Source organism: Rhamphochromis longiceps, linkage group LG5 (genome assembly GCF_057381845.1).
Source record: "Rhamphochromis longiceps isolate RC_006_pf linkage group LG5, R_longiceps_female_GT1.1, whole genome shotgun sequence".
NCBI lineage: Eukaryota > Metazoa > Chordata > Actinopteri > Cichliformes > Cichlidae > Rhamphochromis > Rhamphochromis longiceps.
Window position 1 is genome coordinate 41497982 of NC_140561.1, and position 25574 is coordinate 41523555.

Consider the following 25574-nt stretch of genomic DNA (forward strand, 5'->3'; position numbering starts at 1 on the left):
ACTATATAATCAGCCAATAACATGTCAGCAACCCACTGTTTCAGACTTGGAGGTGTGGTCATGGTGACCTGCTGAAGCTCAAACATCTCTCATGTCTATCCAGTGTGCAGGAGTTCTCTGGGAGGAAATGTCTTGTTGACATCAGAGGTCAGAGGAGGATGGACAGACTGCTTTTAGTGATGTAAAGACAACAGGAACTTCTGCATTCTTACGACCAAAGAATGCAGAAGCGCTCAGTTCATCCCTGAAGCAGATGAGCTTCTTTCTTTCTTTTCTCTTTCTTTTCTTTTTTTTTAACTTCAGCAGAAGAGGAAGAGCAGGAAACCGGGGCTATAATCACACAGACTGACCAGAACTGGAGACTCAAATTTTTTTTTTTATGGTTTTCTTATTTGTTTCTTTGTATTTCTTTCTTTTTTCTCTTTTTTAAAGTGTTAGGTGTAGAATGATTTGATTTAATAAAAAGAGATCATAGGCAAGCTGGATGTGATCTGCCAAGCTGTCATGAAAACAGTGGGAGGACCTCAGTTAAACTTCTTTATGATTGGGGGGACTTTTTAAGGGGCCCACACTCGCCTTCGTTCTGCCCCTGCACATTATTATAAACTGAACAACAGGCTCCATCTGTGAGGAGACTGCTGCGGCTCAGAGGGCTGCTGGCCCTTTAAGACTCTTCCGGTCAACAGAAGGATTTTATTTTGTAAGTTACACTAACTAACCAAAGGCTTTTATGCTGAGGAGTGCGTAATGGCGGGCGGGGGGTAGGAACGACACTTTTTGAAATGTCCTGATGACTTCTTGTCACTAACATTTGGAAAAGTATGAAATATTTTAAAGTATACGAGTCTTTCTATAAGAAACCAATAGCTTTTACTTTGAAAGTTTGATATCATGGCACCCACCACCCTTTGTGATACGTAATGAAAAGTTTTCATAATTTTTCAAGCAAAAACGTATATTTTCTGGTTTCAGCTCCATTGACGGGACGGTTTCAATTTTTTTGACATACTGCTGGCCCTTTTAGACTGCCCCGGTCGCCATGGTGACAACCAGGAAGCAAAACTGATTCTCTTTAGCATGTTGACATCTGCGACTTTCAGCGGTTCATTTGGGCCTTTTCTTCATCTTTCTGCTGACCTCCACCGACTGCGAGCCCTCTGAAACACGGACAGGTGAGCCCCGAAGCAGCGGAGCTTTTCCGCTTCGGTTTGTTTTAGCCTGAAATCACCGACAGTGCTTGGCCGTCGGTTAGCTGTGGAGCTTTTAGCCTCTGTGCTAACTGGATCCAGCGGCGGTGCCGTCGCTGTCCGTGGTGCTGACAGAGCGCGCACATCTGCAGCTGCAGCACTGACAGCTGTCCTCCTGATCCTTTCATTAGACTGCAGGACTAGGCCCAGGTTTAGCTTTATTTGTCCGAGCTGTACGGCGCGTAAAGAAGCGTTCAGAAACCACAGATCAGCTGTAGAACAGAAGCGGGAACTCACCTTGTGTGGCAGACAGGTCACTCACTTCAGACCTCTCATTTGTTCTTCCAGACGATGAGCGGGACCCCTGACGACACCAAGCCTGTGAACTTCACTGTCAAAGCTCCGGTCTACCTGCAGATTGGAGATGCCAAAGCAGACACGGCTCACTCCGGTGTCTGTGTCGTCGACGTCAACCTCCCGTTTGGAAAGCCTGTTAATGTAAGCAAACGCAGAGAGCCCCCGAGTGCCTCACATGATCAGTTACCTACAGCATCCTCCATGTTTTTTGTCTGACATCCTCCTGAGGCTTTATCAACTTCTATGCTTTCTTCCATTTGTGCAACATCTCTAAAGTTAGAAATATCCTGTCTCAGAGTGACGCTGAAAAACTAGTTCATGCATTTATTACTTCCAGGCTGGACGACTGTAATTCATTATTATCAGTGTTGCGTCTGGTTCAGTTTGGGTAAGAAGGAAAAACAGCCGAGTCCGTGTAGGTGACAAAAATAGTGATTTTATTACATGCTTCTAAGACAGAAGCATGGGAAGACAAGCGTACAGCCACAGATCTCCAAAGAGTGGACCGTTCCCCATCCTTATATAAACCCATGATGACATCACACAGTTAGACCTTACTGGAAATGATAACAGTCTCCCCATAGTCCAAAGTTCTCCTTATACAAACATCAGATGATACTTTAGAGAAAAACAAGTGTGTGACATGTCATGTTGTGCAGTTCTGTGAGCCTGTGTGTCCAACTAGAGAATGTCCTGACATGACCTCCCTGTGTAAATAAGTGTAAACGTGCGTGTTTACATAACTCTCTATGTGCATGTTCTGATGTAGGCCTGCAAATGAATTAGAACAAGGTCCTGCTGGACCCTCCAGTTATGGACGGTGAATACAATGCTGTGGATACCATTTGAGACTTGATTACAATGATGATAACCTGCATACATTAATCTTTACTCAGATTACCATAGATATAAAACAAAGATTATACTGTCATCAGATTCCACAATGGTAAATGATTAATGATTGATACTTCTAATTATAACTGTGATCATAAAAATACAAAATAAAATATCTCCTGGTCACATTCCTCCTCTTTGGGCTGGCTTGCCAGCCCAACTCACACCAGGATTTGTCTCCAAACCAAACAAACACGTTATGACACTTATCAACCCCAACACCTCCGTTGTTTTCCAATTTTCCCACAACCCAGCTGTTCTTTTAGCTTCAGACTCGAGTTTCAGCCTGTCACGCTTCAGGCCCCTTCACCACCTCCTCTTGGAGTGAAGAAACGCCCTCGGAATCTTCTTTCTTCGACTTCAGTCGTTACACAGATCTGGGGATTATTCTGCCCCACTTTCAAACAAAGATCTGTGTGTTTGTTGTCCGTTGTCACCGCCGTGTCCCCCTTTTTGCCAAAAGCCTCTCGAACCTCGTTGGTCTCTGGTGTTCCTAGTTTTCGCCAACCCCTTCCTGGTTATCGCTGTGGTTATGGGATCCATCTTCTCAAGGAGCCCCAAGGCCATGACACTTGACCCCAGTTGCTGTGAAGGGTCCCCATATCTCCGTGTCCCCGTCTGGTGTCTGTTCCCTTCTCTGCAAGAGACAGAAAGCCAACACCTCTCCTGCGCTGGCTCTCCTAACCTAATGTTGTTGACTTTGTTTATTCCAATCCTATGCCATGCTTATGTGTGTAAGTGTAACCGACCCAGAGTATGGGCCGGTAAAACAGATTAAATGTTCCTGCAAAACAGGGAAATGATGAGACAGAGACGACTGGTGAAGTTTCTCTTTGCCTCGCTTCTGCCATATTTATTTATACAATCACATGTATTTTTAACTTGCAGCATCACCATTCTCTATATACAACAGAAATAACAATAAAACCATCTGTATGTTCAAGCTGCAATACCACGATCTTTTCATGGGAAACAAGAGTACTTCACGTGTAGTGACCTTCAAATCATTTACTCGGCTATTCTCTCTGAATGACAATTCAAAACAATATGAAATGCATGTTCAAATACATTTTTACCTCGATTTAACTCTTAACCCAAATACCTATGTATTCTGATTGTTTTAACCAACATACCAGTGCTTGGTCTTAAACCAATTTAGCTTAGTGGCTCACAAATACATGAAAGAGTCATGTGTATGTCGACAGGCTTAGCTTTAGCTTTAACATTCTCAAAATCACTTTTCAGAACCAGTAAACAGTCGTTTTTCACTGCCAACAGCAGATTAACAATATCAGGACACAAAAAGGAGCTTATTCAGCTAAACGACCCGAAATAAGTGACGAAAGGAAACCAAAATGGCGCCCGCGGCTGGCTGGGCTTTGGCATTTTTTCAGTCCTTCTACTTCATAAAACGTAACCAATAACAGCGTTTACCCGCTGATTTATACCCCCACATTTAGCTATGTTTCTTATCAATATTTTACAACCGTTTTACTATAGCTTTACCGGTTACAAACCTGCAAAACAGGGAAATGATGAGACAGAGACGACTGGTGAAGTTTCTCTTTGCCTCGCTTCTGCCATATTGGAGAGGAGGACCTATGACCTCGCTATTCTGTCTCACTGAACAATGCGCCACCCGGAGGCTGGGGGGTGCAACTACCTCATTACACATGGTTCACTTCGGTGACAAGTCTCTCTTTCTTTTAACAAGTACTACTCCTGATGTGACCACACATTAGTGTGTCACACGCTCCCTGACAAATGGAAATGGCTCCTGACATTCAAAAATACAACCATTTTCCAAAAGTAATACAGTCAAATACTCAACATGGCATATGTGCAGGGTAAGTATATGGCCCAGCTGGATAAGGCACACAAGATGCAAACCCTGGGCTAAATGGTACAAAAGGTGTTAGTGTCCATGGCTGGTATGGAAAGAATGGCGCAGCTAGTGCAGATACTATGGCCTGTGGCTGTAGAGCCGGTTCTCCCAGTGACTCATAAGTAAACACTTGTCTAGGTCTCCTTTCTCGGGCTGACCTTCTTAACTCAGTCTGTGGGTCACCTGCTGGTATCTGTGGTAGCGCTTGGCCAGGTAAAGTGGACCTTTCACATCCTTCTTCCAGACAATTTGGCTGTGCCTGTACCTCAGGGACAGGGGGCATCTGACTGTCTATTCCTGTCTGTTCATGTTCGCTGGAGGTTCTTTCTCTTTCACTGTCTCTAGTTGGTAACTGGAAGCGGTTCCTTTGGTCCTCAGGGCTTTGGCTTGTTGGGGGTACGCCAGATTGACTATAATGGACGTCTCTTTCAACATGTCTAGCCTCTCTGGGGAACCTAAACCAGTACCCTCCTGCATCCTCATCAGATTCTGAGTCACTAGAATCGCTTTTCTGTCTGTTTTGTTCACTTAACTCCGCTTCTCTCTGTCTAATCGGTTTCTTAGGTGCCTGCTCAGATCTCGGAGGCGGAGCCTCAACTGGGAGGTCGTTAACCAGTAATAGGAGGTTACGGTGTAGGACCCTGGTTTTACTTCCATCACTGCCCTCCGAATAGACTGCATAAACTGGATTATCACCTATTTGCCCTTTAACCAAATAAATGGTTTTCTCCCAGTAAGATCGCAGCTTCCCTGGTCCCCCACGTTCACTGCAGTTCCTTACGAGGACCCTATCACCAGGCTGTAACACTACACCCCTCAGCTTTTTATCATAGAAAGACTTGTTTTTGATACTAGACAACCTACTTTTTTCACTGGCTATCCTGTACGCTTCTGTCATTCTTTTCGCCCACCTGTCTGTGTAGCTTTTGTGTGACATTATCTGCTTCTCCCCAACTAGACCAAATAAAATGTCTACAGGAAGGCGCGGGTGATGCCCAAACAGTAGAAAATGGGGGGAAAAACCTGTGGATTCATGGCGCGTACAGTTGTAAGCGTGAACTATGTGTGGCAAATGATCCTTCCAATTCCCCTTTTCTTTTTCGCCTAGCGTCCTTAACATTTGTAAAAGTGTCCTGTTAAACCTCTCGGCAGGATTACCTTGAGGATGATATGGGGATGTTCTCGAGTGTCCAGTACCTGATTTCTCCCTCAGTGTCTTGAAAAGTTCATTTTCAAACTCGCGCCCTTGGTCGTGGTGAAGTCGTGCTGGGTACCCAAAGCGCGGAATGAACTCTCCAAAGATTCGCTCAGCTGCTGTCTTCCCAGACTTGTTTTTGGTGGGGTACGCCTGGGCAAACCTGGTGAAGTGGTCCACGACGACAAGAATGTATTCATATCCCCCCCGGCTGGGCTCCAGGTGGAGATAGTCGATGCAGACCAGGTCCAAAGGCGAGGTGGATGTGATGGTGCCCATTGGAGCACGTACCTGGGTTGTTGGCTTCTTGCTAATGATACATCGGCACTTCCTGGTAACATAGCTTTCTATGTCCCGTTTCATGTACGGCCAGTAGAACCTCTCTCTCACCAGTGCCAGTACTCTCTCTGTGCCGATATGTCCCATGTTATCATGCAGGTGCTTTAACACCGTCTCTTTGTACTTTGCGGGGAGGATTAGTTGTTGCCTTTCACCTGTCTGTCTATACATCAGTCCGTTTTTGAAATGTAATTTGTCCCACTCCTGCAACATTTTCCTCGTTGTTTTAGTCACTGTGTTTCTGATGTCATTTGTTAAGACTGTCATTTTCTCCTTTAGCCTCATTATTTCTCCAACCGTTTTGTCTTCTCTTTGTGCTTGAGCTAGCTCATCTTGGTCGATTGCAGGGAAAACTGGATGTGGCTCCCGGGCTGCATTTTCAGCGATAGTTAGGGCAGCAATCCATGCAACATCACTTTCTCGAGCTGCTCTAGCTCCACCCCAGGCTGCTTGGACCACCTCAGGTGATAACTCTTCAGTGCACTCACCCACATACATGTCAATGTTAAGAGGGAGACGGGACAATGTGTCAGCATCAACATTGGCCCGGCCAGGCCTGTATTTGATCTCAAAGTGAAAGTCTGACAGTTCCCCGACCCAGCGATGGCCCACGGCATTAAGCTTGGCAGTACTCATAACGTAGGTCAATGGATTATTATCTGTATAGACGGTAAAGTGTGGAGCATAGTACAGATAGTCTCTAAAACGCTCACACACTGCCCATTTAAGTGCCAGAAATTCTAGCTTGCCGCTATGGAGACAATAATTCTTTTCTGCTGGTGACAATGTCCTGGACCCATACGCTATTACCCGTAATTTTCCATCCTGGCGCTGGTAAAGAACAGCACCGAGGCCCTGTTCTGAGGCATCTGTGTGGAGGCAGAACGGTGAGTTAAAATCTGGGTAGGCCAGAACTGGGGGACTCGTAAGCATGGTAATTAGCTGTTCAAGTACATGCTGGTGTTCACTAGTCCATTCAACGGGGGCCTTGGATGACAACTGGGGACCTTTAGTCTTCAGTTGGCGCGATGGGAAGGTTGGCATGTCCGGTTTTACTTTTAACAGTTCATAGATAGGTTTTGCAATCCTCGAAAAGTCTTGGACGTAGCTTCTGTAGTAGCTTAAGAAGCCAAGTAGACGCCTTATATCACCAACTGTTTGAGGTGTCTTAGTTTTTAGGGATTCTACGGCCTCTAAGTCTTTTGGATCAATCCTTACCCCTTCTGCAGATACAAGGCGGCCAACATACCTTACTTCTTTGCGAAACAGTTCGCATTTTTCGGGTCTTAGTTTTACTCCGTGCCTCTGGAGTGCTCTTAAAACTTGTCTCACACCCTCAACATGCTCTTCAAATGTTGGTGCATAGCATAAGATGTCGTCCAGGTATGGGATACAACAATTGTCCCTGAGCGAATCTAACATCTCCTCCATGCTTCTTTGAAAAGCCGCAGGTGCATTGGAGAGGCCGAAGGGTATTCGTACCCACTCATAAAGGCCCCAGGGGGTGACGAAGGCTGTGAGGTGGCGTGAGCCCTCCGCCATGAAGCCCTGGTGGTACGCCTTTCCCTGATCAAGGATACTGAACCATGAATGCCCCCCCAGAGTGTCGGTCAGGTCTTGGATCCGAGGAAGAGGGTGTTTATCCGGAATGGTCTTCTGATTCAGCAGACGGTAGTCTATACAAAGGCGTAACGAGCCGTCTTTTTTTCGGACACAGACGACTGGAGCAGCATACGGTGACCTGGATTTAACAATCCACCCCTTGGCCAGGAGGTCCTGAATGTACTCCTTCACTTCGGAGAACAAAGGCTTTGGGACAGAGGAGTAGGCCCTCTGCACTGGGACGTCATCTTTGAGGTTGAGTGACATGTGCAAACTAGGAATACAACCAATGTCATGAGCATCTTTAGCGAAAGCGCCTGACTCCTCCCATAACATCTTTTCCACAATGTCTTGCTGCTGTTTCTCAAGATGGCCTAGATCTACTGGTGGCTGCCACAAAGTTCTAGGGGAACCTGTCTCTGCCTGACAAACAGTAGTTGCCTCTACTTTAGCGTCGTTTTCAATGGGTGAATCTGTCTCTATCACCTTCTTAATTGCCTGGACGCTACCAATAGCAGTCTTTCTTGTTAGAACAATGTCATGTCTAGTGTGGTTTTCTACAGGCACAGCTACATAAGGTAGTTTGCCGGGCTGGATCTCTAAGAGTCCCTCTCCTAATCCTAACTGCTGCAACTGGACAGAACTCTCTTCAGGCTCAAACAAGACTAAACGTTCACTTGGGTCAAGCTGTGGTGGGACTTTACACTTTACCCAGGTTGTGCTGCCAGCAGGAATTACTGTGTCTCTGTAACCCACCCTCAAGCGCCCCTGAGCTGTGTTCTCCTGATGTGTCTGGATGAAATGTACCATTCCCTGTGCTTCATCGACTGGAATAGACAGTGCACCCCCAAGTAGCTTAGCTAAGTTAGAAGCAGCCTGTGCTGGGCTTCCCTGGATTAACACTTCCACCACATTGAACCCTATGAGTGGTGTGTCTAAGGGCACTGAGCTAATTAGAAACGGCACATTCATGGAAAGTTCTGGGTCTTCATTGCCTGGCAAATTTACAGTTAATATTACCCACCCATCAAATGGAAGAGATTCCCCATTAACTGCATAAATCTTTGGCACTTTCCCATAGTCAGTTAACTCTATGAGCTCTGCTATCGGACGAACATTGACATCTGGAATGTATTTATTTTTCCAAGCTCGGTCTATCAAGCTAACCTGAGCCCCTGTATCTACAAGAGCGGTCACAGTTAACCCATTAAGAAGGCATTTTGTTGTTGCTTTTTTTCCTATTAGTCTTACTATTGGCTCTCTGTTGCTTACAGCGGTTTTTAGTGGCTCATTTTTGCTCTTCTTGGATTTCTGTCTCTTGAGTTTAGCTTGGTGCACTTTGGTGTTGTCACATGATTCAGTCTCTGTGTCAAGGTGGGACTCCGATGTTGTCCCGGTCACAGCTGGTCCCTCCGCAGCAACCGGCCCTCGTTTCCCGGCTGCTTTGGACGTTTGAGGCAGCCAATTGCTCTATGGCCCTCTTCGCCGCACGAGAAGCAGTGGTTACAATTTTTAGAGCCCACCTGTGAACATGTAGAACATGCATAAAGTCTCTCAGTCTTTGTTGCAGCTGGTCTAGCTGTACTGCTAGAAGACTCTTTCTTCATTTTTTCTGCGAGTGAATCTACTACTCTAGTGAGTGCATCAATCTTCTCTTCCAGTTGCTTTACTGTGTCGGCTGTTGACTTTTGATCTGCAACCTCTCTCTTTGTTAGTTTGACTTTCCCCTCATCCACATGGGCAACATGAGCACTGAACTGTTTTGCTCGGGGTGTGGAACCTAATCTCCGGTGACGCTCAGATTCTTCACTGGTCACTTTCATTGCATGTTTCAGAATCATCTCATCTGTCACTGACTGGTTCGCCAGCAAGGGCTTCAGCTCTCTTCTAATATCATTGTCCTTATGTCCGATCCCCTGATAAACTGTGTGCAAGAAGACACCTTGAACTGTTTCTGGGGTATATTTAATCTCAGAATCAGTCTTTTTGGACTCAAAAAGAACTCTTTGTTTTAAGCCAATTATGCGGTAGAGAAATTGTTGTGTTGTTTCATTTTCTCTCTGTTTGGCACAAATCAGTTCCTGGAACAGCTCTGTACTACTCCTTTCTCCAAGATGGGACTGCAGGAATCCTTTTAACCCGGCAACTGTCATGTCATCTTTATTAACTAACATGTCCTTGAAACTGCCTGGTTTAATTATTTTTAACACCCCTCTAACAATCTCAGATTCTGTAAAATTCTCTTTTAGACCCTCCTCTATCTGCCTACACACACTGTTGTAGCTGATGTCTGACATGTGATCCCCTACTTGGCCTCCCTGAACCTTGAACTCACGTCTCGGAAGATAAGGTAGGTCTTTGAGGGAAACTACAGGGCCTGGGGGAGGTCTAACATTACTTTGTGAGGTGAGTTGAGCTTGCTGTAGTGCAGGAGTTTTTACTAAACCTTGCAATGTCCTACCAACCTTCTCATAGTCCGAAATCATTTTAAGGAGTTCTTCTTGTGGGATGTTAAGGCTAGAGTCAGACTGATCCATGTTTACTTGAGCTGCATTGAACTGGCTGGGCTCTGAGGTAGGGTGGGGTGCATGCTCTGACGTCCGTGTTTCCACATCTGTCTCCACGGCACTGGTCTGGTTGTTGGTAGGATTCAGAAGTTCATCTACCATGTCCTTTAGCGCTAACAATTCCCCCATCCCACTGTCCTCAGCTCCTAACATTGCCTCGCTGTAGATGAAGGAGTTGATGTACTCGAAGCTTCCTTCTGCATCATCACTTGACAGCTTTGACAGATCCTTGCCTGGTACTGGACCCACCTTTGCAGCAATCTCAAAAAGCTGATCCGGCATCAGTGCGAAAAGGCCCTTCCTGATGTCCCACACCAGGCTCTTCCTTACACCGTCAGCCATGATGTCCTCCTCGTTGCTCTGCGATGGGTAATTCTAAACTGGATCTTCCCTCTGTAGTGGACAGCAGCTCCTCCGCTTTACACCAACTCTCCTTGGGCCATCAGCTCCGCAGCAGGTCTTATGGATGTGTGAGGATCAGCTCCATTGATGATGTGGAACCAATCCCCGTACGGGCCACCAAGAATCTGTAACCGACCCAGAGTATGGGCCGGTAAAACAGATTAAATGTTCCTGCAAAACAGGGAAATGATGAGACAGAGACGACTGGTGAAGTTTCTCTTTGCCTCGCTTCTGCCATATTTATTTATACAATCACATGTATTTTTAACTTGCAGCATCACCATTCTCTATATACAACAGAAATAACAATAAAACCATCTGTATGTTCAAGCTGCAATACCACGATCTTTTCATGGGAAACAAGAGTACTTCACGTGTAGTGACCTTCAAATCATTTACTCGGCTATTCTCTCTGAATGACAATTCAAAACAATATGAAATGCATGTTCAAATACATTTTTACCTCGATTTAACTCTTAACCCAAATACCTATGTATTCTGATTGTTTTAACCAACATACCAGTGCTTGGTCTTAAACCAATTTAGCTTAGTGGCTCACAAATACATGAAAGAGTCATGTGTATGTCGACAGGCTTAGCTTTAGCTTTAACATTCTCAAAATCACTTTTCAGAACCAGTAAACAGTCGTTTTTCACTGCCAACAGCAGATTAACAATATCAGGACACAAAAAGGAGCTTATTCAGCTAAACGACCCGAAATAAGTGACGAAAGGAAACCAAAATGGCGCCCGCGGCTGGCTGGGCTTTGGCATTTTTTCAGTCCTTCTACTTCATAAAACGTAACCAATAACAGCGTTTACCCGCTGATTTATACCCCCACATTTAGCTATGTTTCTTATCAATATTTTACAACCGTTTTACTATAGCTTTACCGGTTACAAACCTGCAAAACAGGGAAATGATGAGACAGAGACGACTGGTGAAGTTTCTCTTTGCCTCGCTTCTGCCATATTGGAGAGGAGGACCTATGACCTCGCTATTCTGTCTCACTGAACAATGCGCCACCCGGAGGCTGGGGGGTGCAACTACCTCATTACACATGGTTCACTTCGGTGACAAGTCTCTCTTTCTTTTAACAAGTACTACTCCTGATGTGACCACACATTAGTGTGTCACATAAGCGTGCATGCACTTAACCCTCTGCACGTGAAGTCAATAGCTCCAATATATCAATCCGATCCGTTGTCGGATGAAGCTTTTGACCTTCACAGACTAAGTGCCAGCTCCTTATAAGCACATTTGCAATGTGTGTATAAAAATGAACAACAGACCTCAAACAAATTGGGCATTCTTAATTCTAACTTGAGTGTAGTACTCAGTTTCTGATCATCTAATTATGCTTCTCACTGGTCCCCTAAATTGTCTAAAAACCTTTAATTTTGCCATACCTAAATTATTAAAACACAGACCAAATCATAGACCCCCTATATAGCTTTTGCCTTTATGAGCACACTTCAATAATGAGCAACAATCCTGCAATTAAAGATCAAATGCACTTTATACCTGTTTTAGTTCTTCCTTATATAGAACCTCCTCAGTTTCAGGTTAGTTTCAATTAGTCTCAATTAATTGTTCTAGTTGTATTTTGCAATTCAGCTAAAAAGCAAACCTGTTAAAGTAAACAGCTTATTTACAACCACCTGCAAATCATAAGAGTAATAAAAGATTCAGCACAACAGACAAGTATCATGTTCAGGTTTCTCCAATCATTAAATCACTTTTATTGCCACAATTTGTTTTATTCACACTTGGGCAATATTACTCCAAGAGAGAGAGAGCCCCTAATGGCCAGTTAGTGGGCTCTAGGTTAAACTGTCCCCAAATTAGTTATTTGTTATTATTACTTGTTTTCATGTCACTTGTCTGTTTTCTACTGCACCCTTCTCACCAAAGCAAAGCAAACATTAGCAGCATATTGACCGTAGTCAGCCATCCACATCCCATAGGTGCTATAAAAAGATTTCCTGTAAAAAGAATCACCCATAAATTCATCCACCCTCTTGTTCTATCTCGGTGGAGGTTAACCTTAAGTCGTAGTCAAGTCTTGTCAGCTTTTACCAGTCAGTCCGTTTGTTTTATTTCCAGTCTTTCATCCATTCATTCATTCATCCATTTTTCTTTCTTTGCTGATAGCGGAAACCATCGCCGCATTTAGATTTCCGCCCTCAGCAAAATGAGCTCATTTCAAAAAGAAAAAGAAGAACTTGAGATCGGATTACCTCGCTGAATCCTTTTTTGGGCAGGGACTCTCATTTTCTAATTGTCCCCATAAGTGGTTTCCTCCAGAGCCAATTTCAATGCGGAGAAACTCACTTACAACAATTTTCTCGCCGACGTGTAACGCTTGTAATTTCCGATGTGCAGATCTGCTTAAAGAAAAGATTCACAAACAAAAATCAGTGCACTGTCCAAAATATAAAACAAAATAAAATAAAAGATAACAAAAACAAAAATACCAACGCCCGGGTCTTAGGACTTGTCACTGAATATTCCTCCCATCAATAAAAATACCCACCTAAACCTACACAGAGTCAAATCAACAGCACCTCAACCTTTTCATATTCATAAACCTATATGTTTTGCGTTCGTGAAACAAAATAGAACCGTTTCCATATTAAGTAATTTGAGCTCTTGAAATGTTTTAATTCTCTTAATTCTGCCTGTTTATTTCAACACTTATTCAATGACTTTTATTCAACTGCTACTTGGTCACTCAAATCTTAGCTGTTCAAATTGCCTAGAGTTCAACAAAGTCTAGATCCCCGTTATCATGAAACTTGAACGGGTGTACGATGATTTACTTACAGTAATTTAGAATCATCACTCAACCTAGCTCTACTACTGGCACTGCGTGACTTTTCTCACACTGGAAACCAGAATTTAGTACAGAACTTTAATACCTCAGGCAATCGTGTTCAAGGGCTGCCCCCCCCTTTCTCTTCTTCTTTGTCCGTGTGTTCCTCCTTTTATTAAGTCTCCATCACAATGATGTGGCGCTCTGAAATAAGACTCACACTGTTAATTCATCGTTTTCACTCTGCACCACTGCTCAGGCTGTTTTCTTTTCTTTTTAGTGTACAGTAAACAATTGAGTCGAGGCCTTAAGCCCCAGATATCTCGCACGGGCATCGTTTTCATAACCAAACCGCTCTGGACTCTGCTCCCCAAACCACACAAATGCCCTCTGGGCTTATTATTGTAACAGATTCTGTATTTGGATTTGTTGTGTGCAGCATTGAGCCTTTGTTAATAAAGCATTCTTCATTGCAGCAGCTGGAGCATTGTGTGTCACTTCTTAGTGAATTGAATCAACATTTTGATTTTGGTGCATGGGTGTGTATCAGTTTTCACTCACTCAACGAGTGCATAAGTGTTCATGTGTGTGTTTCTCTTCATTCTAAGTCGGCGGATGCAGAAGTGTGTGTTTGTGTGTTTGTATTCATCACCTTCCTGCTCTGTTGTTTGGGTAAACCAGCGGCCTGAAGCATGCCCTGAGGTCCTGCCCTCCTCTTTGGGTCTGTTTGCATCCGTTGTTGCAGCTGCCTGCATCTTCTCCTTGTAACTTGACCCTTTTGCTTCTGTAGCTCCTTCAGGGCTTGCTCCTGCTGTTGGAGCTTTGCGTCAAGTCTGACGACCTCCTGCTCCAGCAAGCTTCCGCCTGATTACAAGTCCTGTATGTGAAACTCCAAGTCTGACTGATGAGTTCAATTAGCAGCCAGCTCCTCCGGAGCCATGCTCAATTTCTGCTCTGATGCCTTGAGCTCTTACTGAGGGCAAAAACCTCAGAGTCTTTTCCTTCCGCGTCAGATTGGAGTCTGTTTATGTTGTCCTTACTTTGCTCCACGGCCTTCTGCAGCTCTGCTGTTCGGCTCTTCTCAGAGGTCAGCATTCTTTTGCTCACCCTCCCTTTTCTTCCGGGCTTAATGCGCGTCTCGTCACAGCTCTGTCAGCTGACGCAGTCTGGGAATTTCCCCCGTGTAGTGGAACGGGCTTTAGGTTTAGTGCTCTCCGTCTCTGCTGCATGAGATCGCTTTTTTGCAGCACTGTTGACATCCTCAAGTTGTTGTTGTGAGTCCAGCTGCTGTGGCCTTCAGGGGTCAAAGATGGCCGCGGAGAGGGCAACGATGGTAGAGGGGAGGGTAGGAGTCCAGGTCAGCTTCGGCTTTCAGAAAAAACAAAAACAAAACAAAACAGGCGAACAGGAAAATGATGTTGTGTTGGCTGTGTTATCCAGAGAGGGGAGAAACAACGGGTCTCCTCTCCCCCCTTTTTGTTTTTTCTCACCATATAATCAACTCATAACCCCCCAAGTTGACAGGACAACACAGGTACGTGTTAAAATTCTTAAGATCCTGTTTAGAAACCTAAAAAGGAATTTTCTCCCATTCAGTAGTCATTTGTCTTAAACAATCAACAAAAACATATCCCAATTTAACCACTAAATTTGTCGTATCCTCACTTAATCATCAGACCAGTGTCTTTGTCTTTTAACGTTAAGTTGTTGTCTTGCAACCCAGAGAGTTTATTTGTCAGTAATGTATAAACTATATCATTTAAAAACAGGTGTATGTTAAGTGTCGCTACTTTAATCTTGCATGTACGTGCACATGTATGTAAGCTGTTTCTTCATTGCATGTATGGGTGCGTCTGTATATGGGTTAATTTAACTTTTTCTCAAATGAGGCATTTCTCTAACACGCACATGTGTCTGTTCCTCACACTTCTCATACCTTTCTCTGGTTGTGTGTGGTTTTATTTGTTTCAGTCATTTACCAGGAACATCTTTTCCTTTTTTCCATGTCTTCCGCCAGAGGTTAACACTGGTGAGATTCAGGGACACAGCACCCAGAGCAGTTCAGCAACTGCCTAAAACTTCATTCTCTCTTTTTTTTTTTTTTTTTTTTTTTTTTTTTCCGGGAGGGGTAGGGACAACTCTGGTGTCCAGCCGTGAATTTTTAGCCAAAGCTTGGCCTGTCTTCTGCTGCCGTACTCAGGTTTCCAGGTTAAGAAAAAACACCTGTATGAAGACACTAAACATACATTTAGTATTTGTATAAACATAACTGCCTAAATTATTGAACTGAACCAAGGATCAGTTGAAGACCTTATAAATCCTGCTTCATTTCCCGTATTTATCACTCACTCCTAGTCTTGAGGAGGGTAGATTTAACTCTTTACTAACTTTAAACCCCACAAGTAAAAATTTCATATGTTCTTGACTGCAAACACAAAAACTGCTTGATGTTATTACTAATCATTTTCCTCCACAACACTCCAAATCATGTTCTCTCTTGTGTCCAGCAGGGGAATAAGGTGACCTCTACTCTCACTGCTTCCCCAGTCAGAGACAATATCTCACTCACACTTCCACACTTTATTGTTTTCCCTTTTTCTTGACTATTATTATTTCACAGAAAATCAACTGACCTACTTCTCCTTCCTCTTCTGTCATGCAGAAAGTCACACACACACAGCACTCGGCTCGTAGTCGCGCGTGTGCCCGCTACTGCGCAGCACCACACAACCCCTCCTTTCTCCTAAGGAGAAATACACACACACACTCTCCTCTTCTCTAACAGCGAGAGAAGAGAAAGGCGTTTTCGTTTTTTTCACACTCTGGATCCACACAGAAGAAATTCAACAACACAAGACAGTTTATACAATTTACACTTTTAAATGCACACACACACACGGGTAATTTATATACAATATACACACGGGCCCGCATAGACGTCATATGCTAGAAGAGGTTACACCTAACTTTTTTGACTAATTTAAAAGCACCTATAGCCCAGGCCTAGCCTTGCTGGTCAATACACACCTCGGGAACGCCCTCCCGATAGCGCTCGAATTCCTAAGAAAACACCATATGCCAGAACAACTTCTCTTCTCTATTTCTCTGCTGGTGTTCCTAAATTTTTCCACTAATTTAGAAGCATCTTTCAGCCCAGAGCCTAGCTCTTGCTGATCAATTACACGTCTCAAGTACGCCGCCTTGAAAAACGGTCAAATTACTAAATTCTAATTACTTTTAAAACTACTTCCCCGCCAGGAAAACACGGAGCTCCACCGGCCACGTGACACCTCACAGATCACGCTTTTGGCTTTACTTAAAGCTCAGTGTGCCCAACGTTTAGATAGGATGCAGCCAGGTCTGACCTTCTCAATCAATCTGGCGCAGTAAAGAAAGCGATCTCCGTCGATCACTTCGATTCTTCGGGGTGCTCGACCTCCCCCGGCAATCCAACCGAGCAAAAAGCCTAGCCACGCGTCCGCGATTAGGAGTCGCCGCCACGGCGCTGGTCACATCAGGAAGTCCTAAAAACTCCCTGAAAAGCCTTCAGCTAATCCAAAATGCTGCAGCAAGAGTCCTGACAGGGACTAGAAAGAGAGAGCATATTTCTCCTGTTTTGGCTTCCTGTTAAATCCAGAATTCAAAATCCTGCTCCTCACATACAAGGTCTTAAATAATCAGGCCCCATCTTATCTTAATGACCTTGTAGTACCATATCACCCTATTAGAGCACTTGGCTCTCGCTCTGCAGGCCTACTTGTTGTTCCTAGAGTATTTAAAAGTAGAATGGGAGGCAGAGCCTTCAGTTTTCAGGCCCCTCTTCTGTGGAACCAGCTTCCAGTTTGGATTCAGGAGACAGACACTATCTCTACTTCCAAGATTAGGCTTCAAACTTTCCTTTTTGCTAAAGCATATAGTTAGGGCTGGACCAGGTGACCCTGAATCCTCCCTTAGTTATGCTGCAATAGACGTAGGCTGCCGGGGGATTCCCATGATGCATTGAGTTTTTCCTTTCCAGTCACCTTCTTCACTCACTATGTGTTAACAGACCTCTCTGCATTGAATCATATCTGTTATTAATCTCTGTCTCTCTTCCACAGCATGTCTTCATCCTGTCTTCCTTCTCTCACCCCAACCAATCACAGCAGATGGCCCCGCCCCTCCCTGAGCCTGGTTCTGCTGGAGGTTTCTTCCTGTTAAAAGGGAGTTTTTCCTTCCCACTGTCGCCAAAGTGCTGCTCACAGGGGGTCATATGATTGTTGGGTTTTTCTCTGTATCTATGAAGCGCCTTGAGGCGACTTTTGTTGTGATTTGGCGCTATATAAATAAAATTGAATTGAGTCATGATGATCATAATAGTAGGTGTCTGTCTCCGGCTCCAATCAAAGAACCAATCAACAGCCAGAACAAGAAGGATGTTGATGCGCTGACACACAGTGGAGCTGAAGGATGTTTTTGTAGGTAAAAGAAAAGCTGCAGACAGAGAAGCTAATAATTAATCTATAAAAATAATGAAAACACACAACAGAAGGCTTTTATTTTGTAAGTTATGCCTGTTAAAGGGCTTTTGCTTAGGCAGCAGTTGTCTTTCTCTCCGTTGGTGCTCCAGTGGATGATGAGTCACACCTTAAATACTGATCCGTGGCTGTTTATTGTTCACGTTGACTGTAAAATGTCCCCCATCAATCTCAGTTGAGTGATTTGCAGTTTTGCACATTAACAGTCATGAAGCAGATCTCGCCTCACTGTTAGTCAGTGGTGTTGGTGTCGGCTGTTACGCAGCTGTACGGTTTATAAGGCCTGAGAAAACGCTGCGTCCAGGCCGACACAATCGACTTTCTCACATCACCTGCATTACTGAACATGCATCCAGACACTCTTAGATACTTTTTACTGTTTGTTCACATGTCTTAGACAAAATAATGACACGATTTCACAATAAGATATTCAGTAACAGTAATTATTACGTGCAGCCTGACTTTGTTTGTGTTCGTTATTGGAAGTGAATTTTCTGCTGCTGGAGAAAGACGTCACTAAAGTTCTGTTTGTTGTCTTTTGCCCCCAGAGCAAAGTTAAAAACCTGAAAGCAGCAGAACATCCCTCCATCTGGGCCTCTCAGCAGCAGCGCACGCACTCACAGCATTTGTTTAAATAGAGAGCTGTGCTCCTGTCTTGGGAGCGACTTCAAACATTTTGGGTGCTGACCCACTTTTCAGCATTTAGTCCTAATTTAAAGTCGTCTTTAATGCAGAGTGACTCCTCATTAGCTCAAAGCTGCGAGCTTCAAAGGCGTCTGCCTGGAGCCACTAATGCACAAAGGAGTTTTCAGCAGCGAGCTGTGCGCTCCGTTTAGGCCTTAATGCAGAGATTTGGCAGATACAGCGTTTCTTAGATAATAGGTTAAGACCCAGAATGGATGGGAGGCATTTCCCTTCCAGGCCCAGCGTGGTTTAATGAAGTTTCACTTCATCCAGCACATCACCAAGGAACTTTCTTTTATTCCTGTCAGCAGCCCTGTGTTCCAGTCAGAAATGCAAAATACAAATCAAGTCACAATTTAATGTTTCTTTTAATCAGATTATAACATCAGATAAAGCTAACATCCAAAGCTTTTGTTCTCGTGACTGTGACTAGAAGACCTGAAGGACAAGCTGAGGCGAGCCGCGGAGGCTGAAGGGAAAAGTTGAGAGTATTTAATGAGGAGTGCTTCTGGAGTTTAGCGTCTCTCTGTGTGGAAGGTTTTTACATATATGCACTCACAGATTAAAAGGAAGCCCTTATTAAATAATATTTCCCATTAAAGTGATCTCGAGCCCTGAGGAGGTCAAATTTCTGCAGATTTTTTCTGATATTCGTGCTGAATCCAACACATCTGCTGTCATTAGTTCTGGTTTTCAGTCTTTTTTAAATAGAAATTAAATATCTAAAATATCCGAGCTGTGCTGGGAGCTGATGTTTCTCCTGCATCACTGCGTTTCTTCCAGATCGAGGAGGTCACCTTTAAGAACTACTACACAGCCTACGTGACGGTGCGCCTGCTGAGGAGGAACCCCGAGCAGGAGGCCCCCGCCAAGTGGTGCACGGCCGTGAGAGACCTGCCCCTGATGGACAACCCCCACACTGAGGGGGGCTCCCAGGACTACTACACCATTCACCGGACGCAGGTGGGCTTCACCTCTTCTCACCTTAAATCTGGCTTTTCAGTCACTGCTACGGTTTAACGACAAAGCAGCCATAAACATATTCGACTGCAGAAACGCAAAACTGCTGAAGATTAAAACCTGAACTTTTCACAACACTTGATGATCAGTGTTTCCTGTTTAGCATCTGATAAGTTTGTTGTACAGAAACACGTCGTTTCCTCTGAGTTCAAACGTTACTCATTTCAAACCTGAATGTAGCTTGGAAATCATTCTGGCATCATGTCATCATAAACAATTTAAAAGGCATTTCTTTTTTATCTTAAAATGCATAAACCGGTTGTTTCCTACTGATCTGATCTCTCAGTCAAACCTTCCCAGCAGGTCGTATATGAGGATGTGAGGGAACGCTGCAGGTCACGTGCTATTTTTCATTCAACTTGTTTTTAGTTTTTTATAATGTTGCATTCGTTTTTAGACAGTTTGTGCTTAGTTTGGACATGATGACTGACAACAGAGTAACCTGTCCTCACGCTGTCGGTGCATCAAAGAGCCACACCTGTTGTGATGACCTTTAACGCTGCAGGCGTGCTGAGGAGGAACCTTGACATCAAAAGTAGTTTTCTTTTATATCAGACCTTTTTTTAAACTCAACCCAAGGTCATTGTTAAATAATTAAGGAATGACCTCCATTAGTTAAAAGAAACTGCTGCACTTATGACACCAGGAGAAACTGAGACATCTGCTGCTGAGGTCTGTTTTCAGCGAGCTGAAATTCTGCAGTGCAGGAGGCTGGAGGCTCACAGCTCATATTGATCTCTGTCTATGCGCTTGTTTCGTTTTCCTGCAGGATTTTTTACTCTACCTTCCACACTCTGTTCAGGGTTAATATGGTTGTTTGGGTTCAGATACTGTTGTTGTGAGGAAGTGTGATGAACAGCGTCAGGCTCTTAGTGACAAAGGATGGTTTCTTACTCCACCTCTGAAACATGGACGTCACTGACTGGTTCTCCTGCTCTCTGTGCAACAAACATCTCCCTGGATGTAAACATGATAACGGTGTGTGTTTAAAATGTATCATTGTCCTCCACAGTTTTAGACGTAAGACAATTCTCAGCTCATAACAAAACTCACATCAGGAAAAACATCATCACTGAACCTGCAGTTCCTCTACCGTCCAGCAGAGGCTCCAGCCGAGAGTCGGTCTCCCTAGACTCTACATATTACCCTCTCATCTAAACATGGTCTCATCTAGTACCAGAAACCAGCTTGGCATTAGCCAAAACACTAACGCTGACCCTTTGATATAAAGATCAGTGACCGTGATGACTCAGCCAGCAGAAATGAAGCTTTCAGCCAGCTGCAGGACAGGAAGTCAAAATATATGAGAAGCTGATATCACATGTCTGAATTATACCAGATGTGTTTGAGACCAAAGGGGCAACAATGTTTCTCCAACTAATCACGCCAGGTGTGATCAGGTGTTACCTGCAGTATTACAGGTAGTGGCCCTACACAAAGCAGTGTGACAACCCACCAGAGGTTTAGAAAGGCCCTGCAGGTCAAAGTTTGGGAGCAGCTCTGTAAAGAAACGAGAGGAAACGGGCCGCAGAGCAGCGTCTCGTTAGCCGCTCTGCCTCCTCGCTTCTGATGGCAGAAGTTGAGAAAACCGTGCCGCCTGTTGTGCTGCCAGACCGAGCTGCTGTGCCTCTGCTAATGACAGGAGGATTAACCGCAATCGTCAGATCTGTAGATCGATGCATCCCGCTGGGCATAAAAACCACCACAGCCGGCTCCAGTTTGTTTTCCCTCTCAGCTGCGGTGGCGTCGAGCCAGCCGGCTCCCTGAGAAACTCACAATAAGTTTGTAAGTTTGGAGACAACACACAGTGACTTATTCTTCATTTCCTCTGTTTATTCTCCATGCAAATAGAGCCAGGTGGTGAATGGAGATTTCATTTTTGTTTACTTCAGTCGGCACTGCGAGGCTGATGAGTTTAAACGGTAACTGTGATAGCATAAATTATGTTCAGTCACTTCTTATGGGTTTAGTGTTCGTCACATTTAGCCTTGAGGGAGATTCATTGTGTTCTGTTGCTGCACTGATTTTTGCACCTCGTCGGGACTCAAAGGACTCGAATGATTTGAAGAAATGTTGGCGAAAACGTTCTGATCAGAATCACAGCAGCTTCTGGTTCTTCAACAACTTTGGTCCATGTTTTTGTATTTTGTGTTATACCAGTGGCCACGGATGGGAGGCGGCCACACCCTTGGGTGGGTGGATGGATGATGGGTGGATGGATGAGTGGATCATGTATTCTGATGAGCCGGTTTTCCTCTGCTGTCGTTCGTGCCTCAGATGCAGGTGGAGCCGGATCACGTGGTGTGTGCGCGGCTGATCCTGAGGCAGCCGTCCTTGGCCTGGTTAACCTTCAGCCTTGAAGACATTAAAATATTTCCTCACACGGAGCCGGTGAGTTTGTCTAATGTTGTCATTAACGTGCAGCGGAGTCAGGAGTGCAGGAAGGTAAAGTGACATTAATCACAGACTCAGTGAGAGAGCATATAACTCAGGCCCTCAGGTAACATCAGCACGCTGTCACTTTGAAGGGAAACGTCAGTGCTTCTTCCAGTCCAACCCAGCATCACAACACCATGACTGTGCAGGAGAGGGAGGAGAGTCAAAGTTTCAGTAACTCCTCACAGCACGGGCAGATGGGCGATATTTGAAGTTGAGGTGGAGGATGTTTTGTTGACCCCGCCTGGCACTCTTTAGCTGCTAAATGCTTCTCTGTGTTTACACTGTGTCTGCTGAGCAGCTGCGCTCACAGGGCCTTTTTCTGGCTCTCCCAGAAGGTTTAAACCAGTTTGAACTCCACTGATTCGCAGCAGTCAGTGGACCACATTTAAGGAAATGTGTGAGAAGGTGGAGCAGTGGTGCCAGCCCTTCTATCGTGATTTGAACTGGAACACCTCACAGCTTATACACGTAGCCTCCTCCTCAGGCTCTGAGGGTGCTCACATGCTAATAAACGATCCCTGCGAGTGTCAGCTGCTCCGGTCAGAGACGTTATTAGATGATAAATGGTGATAAAATCTATCAAGAACATAAAAATCTAACAGTACATCAGACAAATGATGAAGATGCAGGTTAATCTGGTGATTTCTGGCACAGAGCGGTAAATGAATGATTTTGTCTCTGAGCGCGCTCAGTGCTGCTGTTTGGTTCTGAGGTGACGGCTGCACATTAGAGCTGAGACACTTTAAACTGGGTCCATTTAAACATTAAAGCTTCTGGTCCCACAGGAAGGACAGGTGCAGATCACAGTGAATGAATGTGATTGGCTGATCAGGTGTTCTTGGTGTGTGCTGCGTGTTTCCAGCAGTGTGACGAGACTCAGCAGCAGATCAGCATCAAGCAGAGCGACTTTGAGACGTTTTCTAAAGCCCGGGTTAAACACACAGAGCTGGAGCTTCATTCTGTGGGTTTAGCAAAGTTTACCTGGTTTACCTTCCACAGGTAAAACCACCCAACATGCTGTAAATAATTGCATCCGGCTGATTTTAACGGCACCCTGAACATAGGTGATATGTTAGTTGCCGTGGTGATTCTGGTGAAAAAGTCATGCACTGTATTGCACGGGCCACGTGCTGAGGATTGAACTGACGTCAGAATCAGAAATAAACCGCAGTGGTTCCTGCAGCTGTGGGTTGGATCGGTGGGGGGGTGTTGGGGTTTGCTGTTGAACCACCAGCAGGTGGAGCCAGAGTGAGAACTGAAGCAGAGATCCAACTGAACAACAAAGTAACAGAAACTCGACTGCAGAGTTTAACAAACGCTCTTCCTCGTTCCAGGACCCAGAGAAGGAGGTTTCTGATTGGCTGTCTGACCTGACCCTCACTGACCAGCACCCCGATCTGGAGGTACGCACCGTGTTTCTGTCTACACGAGGGCGCCGAGCTTTGAGAGCCTGATGGGAGTTTGCTGCATATTTTATTAGCTCATTTCTCAGTTTTCATACTTAAATTCAATTTCAGCTTCTTCAGGGCTGAAACGCAAATGAGGGTTTTATTATTCTGCAGCTCGTCTTCCTCTGGGCTCTGATTTGTTTTTGATAAGCTTCCAAATGAAAGAAGCTTTTCTTACTTTTTGTCTGTGACTCCGGAAAAACAAACTATTAAAAAGGCAAAAAGCAAATCCAGCTGAACAAAGAGTTTAGTTTAGTTGGAACAGGAGGAAGGATCAACGAGTTCTGGCTGACCTCAGGCTCTCATAGCCTCTAAGCTCACTTACAGGTTACCTCTGTGACACGTTTTTAACTGTGAGTCAGGAGCAGAGCTTTTTATTGCTGTTGAAGAAACAAACTAACCGATGGAGGCAGCAGTAAACCGGCAGGTCCAGCTGCTCCTGCTGATCCAGAGTCAGGTCACGGTGGCTGCAGATAAGCCGTCCTTTCCCATGGCGATGGTTTCCAGCTCCCGGGCCAGATGAGATATGAAACTGTGTCCTCGGCCTCCTTCAAGCAGAGGCAGAGGATACTGATCTGATTGCTGAACCAGCTCTGCCTCACTCCTCGCCTCATCTCCAAGCCCAGACGCTCGTGTGACTGTGGAAAATAACATCACCGCCTCTGTCAGCGCAGTCTGGCGGCTTCAGCTTAACCAGCAGAAACACGTCTAACAGATGGCCCCGCCCCTCCCTGAGCCTGGTTCTGCCGGAGGTTTCTTCCTGTTCAAAGGGAGTTTTTCCTTCCCACTGTCACCAAAGTGCTTGTTCATAGGAGGTCATATGATTGTTGGGGTTTCTCTGTCTGTGTTATTGTAGGTCTACTGTACAATATAAAGCACACTGAGGCCGCTGTAGCTGTGATTTGGTGTTATATAAATCAAACTGAATTGAGTTCGCATCACCGACGTCCGTAGCAGAGCATTTGGTGCTCATCAGTGACGCACGCCAGCTCGTGGCGCTGTGAGGCGGTCTGATTACCAGCAGGTTAAAGAGACGCCAGCGAGTGCGTTTACTTCCTGATGACATGGGCTTTTGGCGTCTCAGATGCTCGTGTGGTCAGGGTTTTTTGTTTGGTCATGTGACTGAGTACGTGAGTTCTGATTTCTATTAATTGATTTAATTCAGAGCTTCAGCTTCAAATGTTAACTATGATCCAGGAAGGAGCATGATTGTGTCCCCGTGTGTCCCTCAGGGCCTCCCTGACCCGCAGACCGTATCCTCCAGCATCCAGCAGATGTGGGCTCTGACTGAGGTGATGCAGACCAATCAGACGACAGCATCCATCGGACGGTTCGATGTGAGTGAAACACACAGTCAGCCTCATCTGTCCTGTAATGAGTGTGTTCATGATGGAGGTGATGTAATAACATTTGGCCGTTAGCTCGTTTTTCATGTTCTCAGAGATGATGAACATTTTAGTTTATCAAATGATCTGAAATGACATTTTTGTGAAGGCACGTGTGCTGTGTGCGTGTGTGTGTGTGTGTGTGTGTGCGTGTGTGTGTGTGTGTGCGTGTGTGCGTGAGCGTGTGTGTGTGTGTGTGCGTGAGCATGTGTGTGTGCGCGTGTGTGCGTGTGTGCGTGTGTGTGTGCGTGTGTGTGTGTGTGTGCGTGTGTGTGTGCGTGTGTGCGTGTGTGTGTGTGTGTGCGCGTGTGCGTGTGTGTGTGCGTGTGTGTGTGTGTGTGCGCGTGAGCGTGTGTGTGTGAGCATGTGTGTGTGTGTGTGAGCATGTGTGTGTCATTAGAAATGAGAGCAGAGTGATGATGGTGGTTCTCTGTGCTGCAGGTGGATGGATGCTACGATATCAGCCTGCTCTCCCTGACATAAAGAAGTTGGTGTGTGTGTGTGTGTGTGTGTGTGTGTGTGTGTGTGTGTGTGTGTGCTGTAACAGCATGAAGAGAAAGTGCTGACAAAGACAGGACGTCTCATCTCTGCTCGTCACGCTGAGGTCATTTCCTGTCCTGATGCGATGCTGTCACAGAGTTTCAGTCTTCGCTGTAATGTGTATTTATTAAACTGAGAAGACCTGCGCGTCCTTCAAGTACCTGTATTAAAGACTCATTCACTAATAAAAAAATAAAGTAACACATCGTCTCCTGTGTTTGCGTGTGATTTCATCTTCAACCTCAACTCTTCTTTACATTTAAAACGCTCCACACTGTGCTGGACTCACACTCACAGT

The 25574-nt window shown here is 45.0% G+C and overlaps 1 protein-coding gene across 2 annotated transcripts; it reads left to right on the forward strand.

The window, feature by feature from the left end:
• The first annotated feature begins 309 nt into the window (after nt 1-309).
• On the forward strand, nt 310-25480 carry nicn1 (nicolin 1). 2 transcript variants are annotated; one of them, XM_085407704.1, is made up of 8 exons: nt 310-700; nt 973-1172; nt 1536-1685; nt 19228-19407; nt 21742-21855; nt 23238-23306; nt 24584-24688; nt 25178-25480. In XM_085407704.1, the coding sequence occupies exons 3-8, from the start codon at nt 1539-1541 to the stop codon at nt 25217-25219; spliced, it is 657 nt and encodes a 218-aa protein (XP_085263830.1). In that variant the 5' UTR covers nt 310-700; nt 973-1172; nt 1536-1538; the 3' UTR covers nt 25220-25480. The 2 variants fall into 2 exon arrangements, with proteins under 2 accessions (XP_085263830.1, XP_085263829.1); XM_085407703.1 differs by lacking the exon at nt 310-700 and adding an exon at nt 715-819.
• The last annotated feature ends 94 nt before the right edge of the window (nt 25481-25574 follow it).

Bases quoted from the DNA above. Each gene is read 5' to 3' on its own strand.
- nicn1 (XM_085407704.1), top strand. From the start codon at position 1,539: ATGAGCGGGACCCCTGACGACACCAAGCCTGTGAACTTCACTGTCAAA. The intron at 1,686-19,227 runs GTAAGCAAACGC...CGTTTCTTCCAG, and splicing joins CGTTTGGAAAGCCTGTTAAT to ATCGAGGAGGTCACCTTTAA. The intron at 23,307-24,583 runs GTACGCACCGTG...TGTGTCCCTCAG, and splicing joins ACCAGCACCCCGATCTGGAG to GGCCTCCCTGACCCGCAGAC.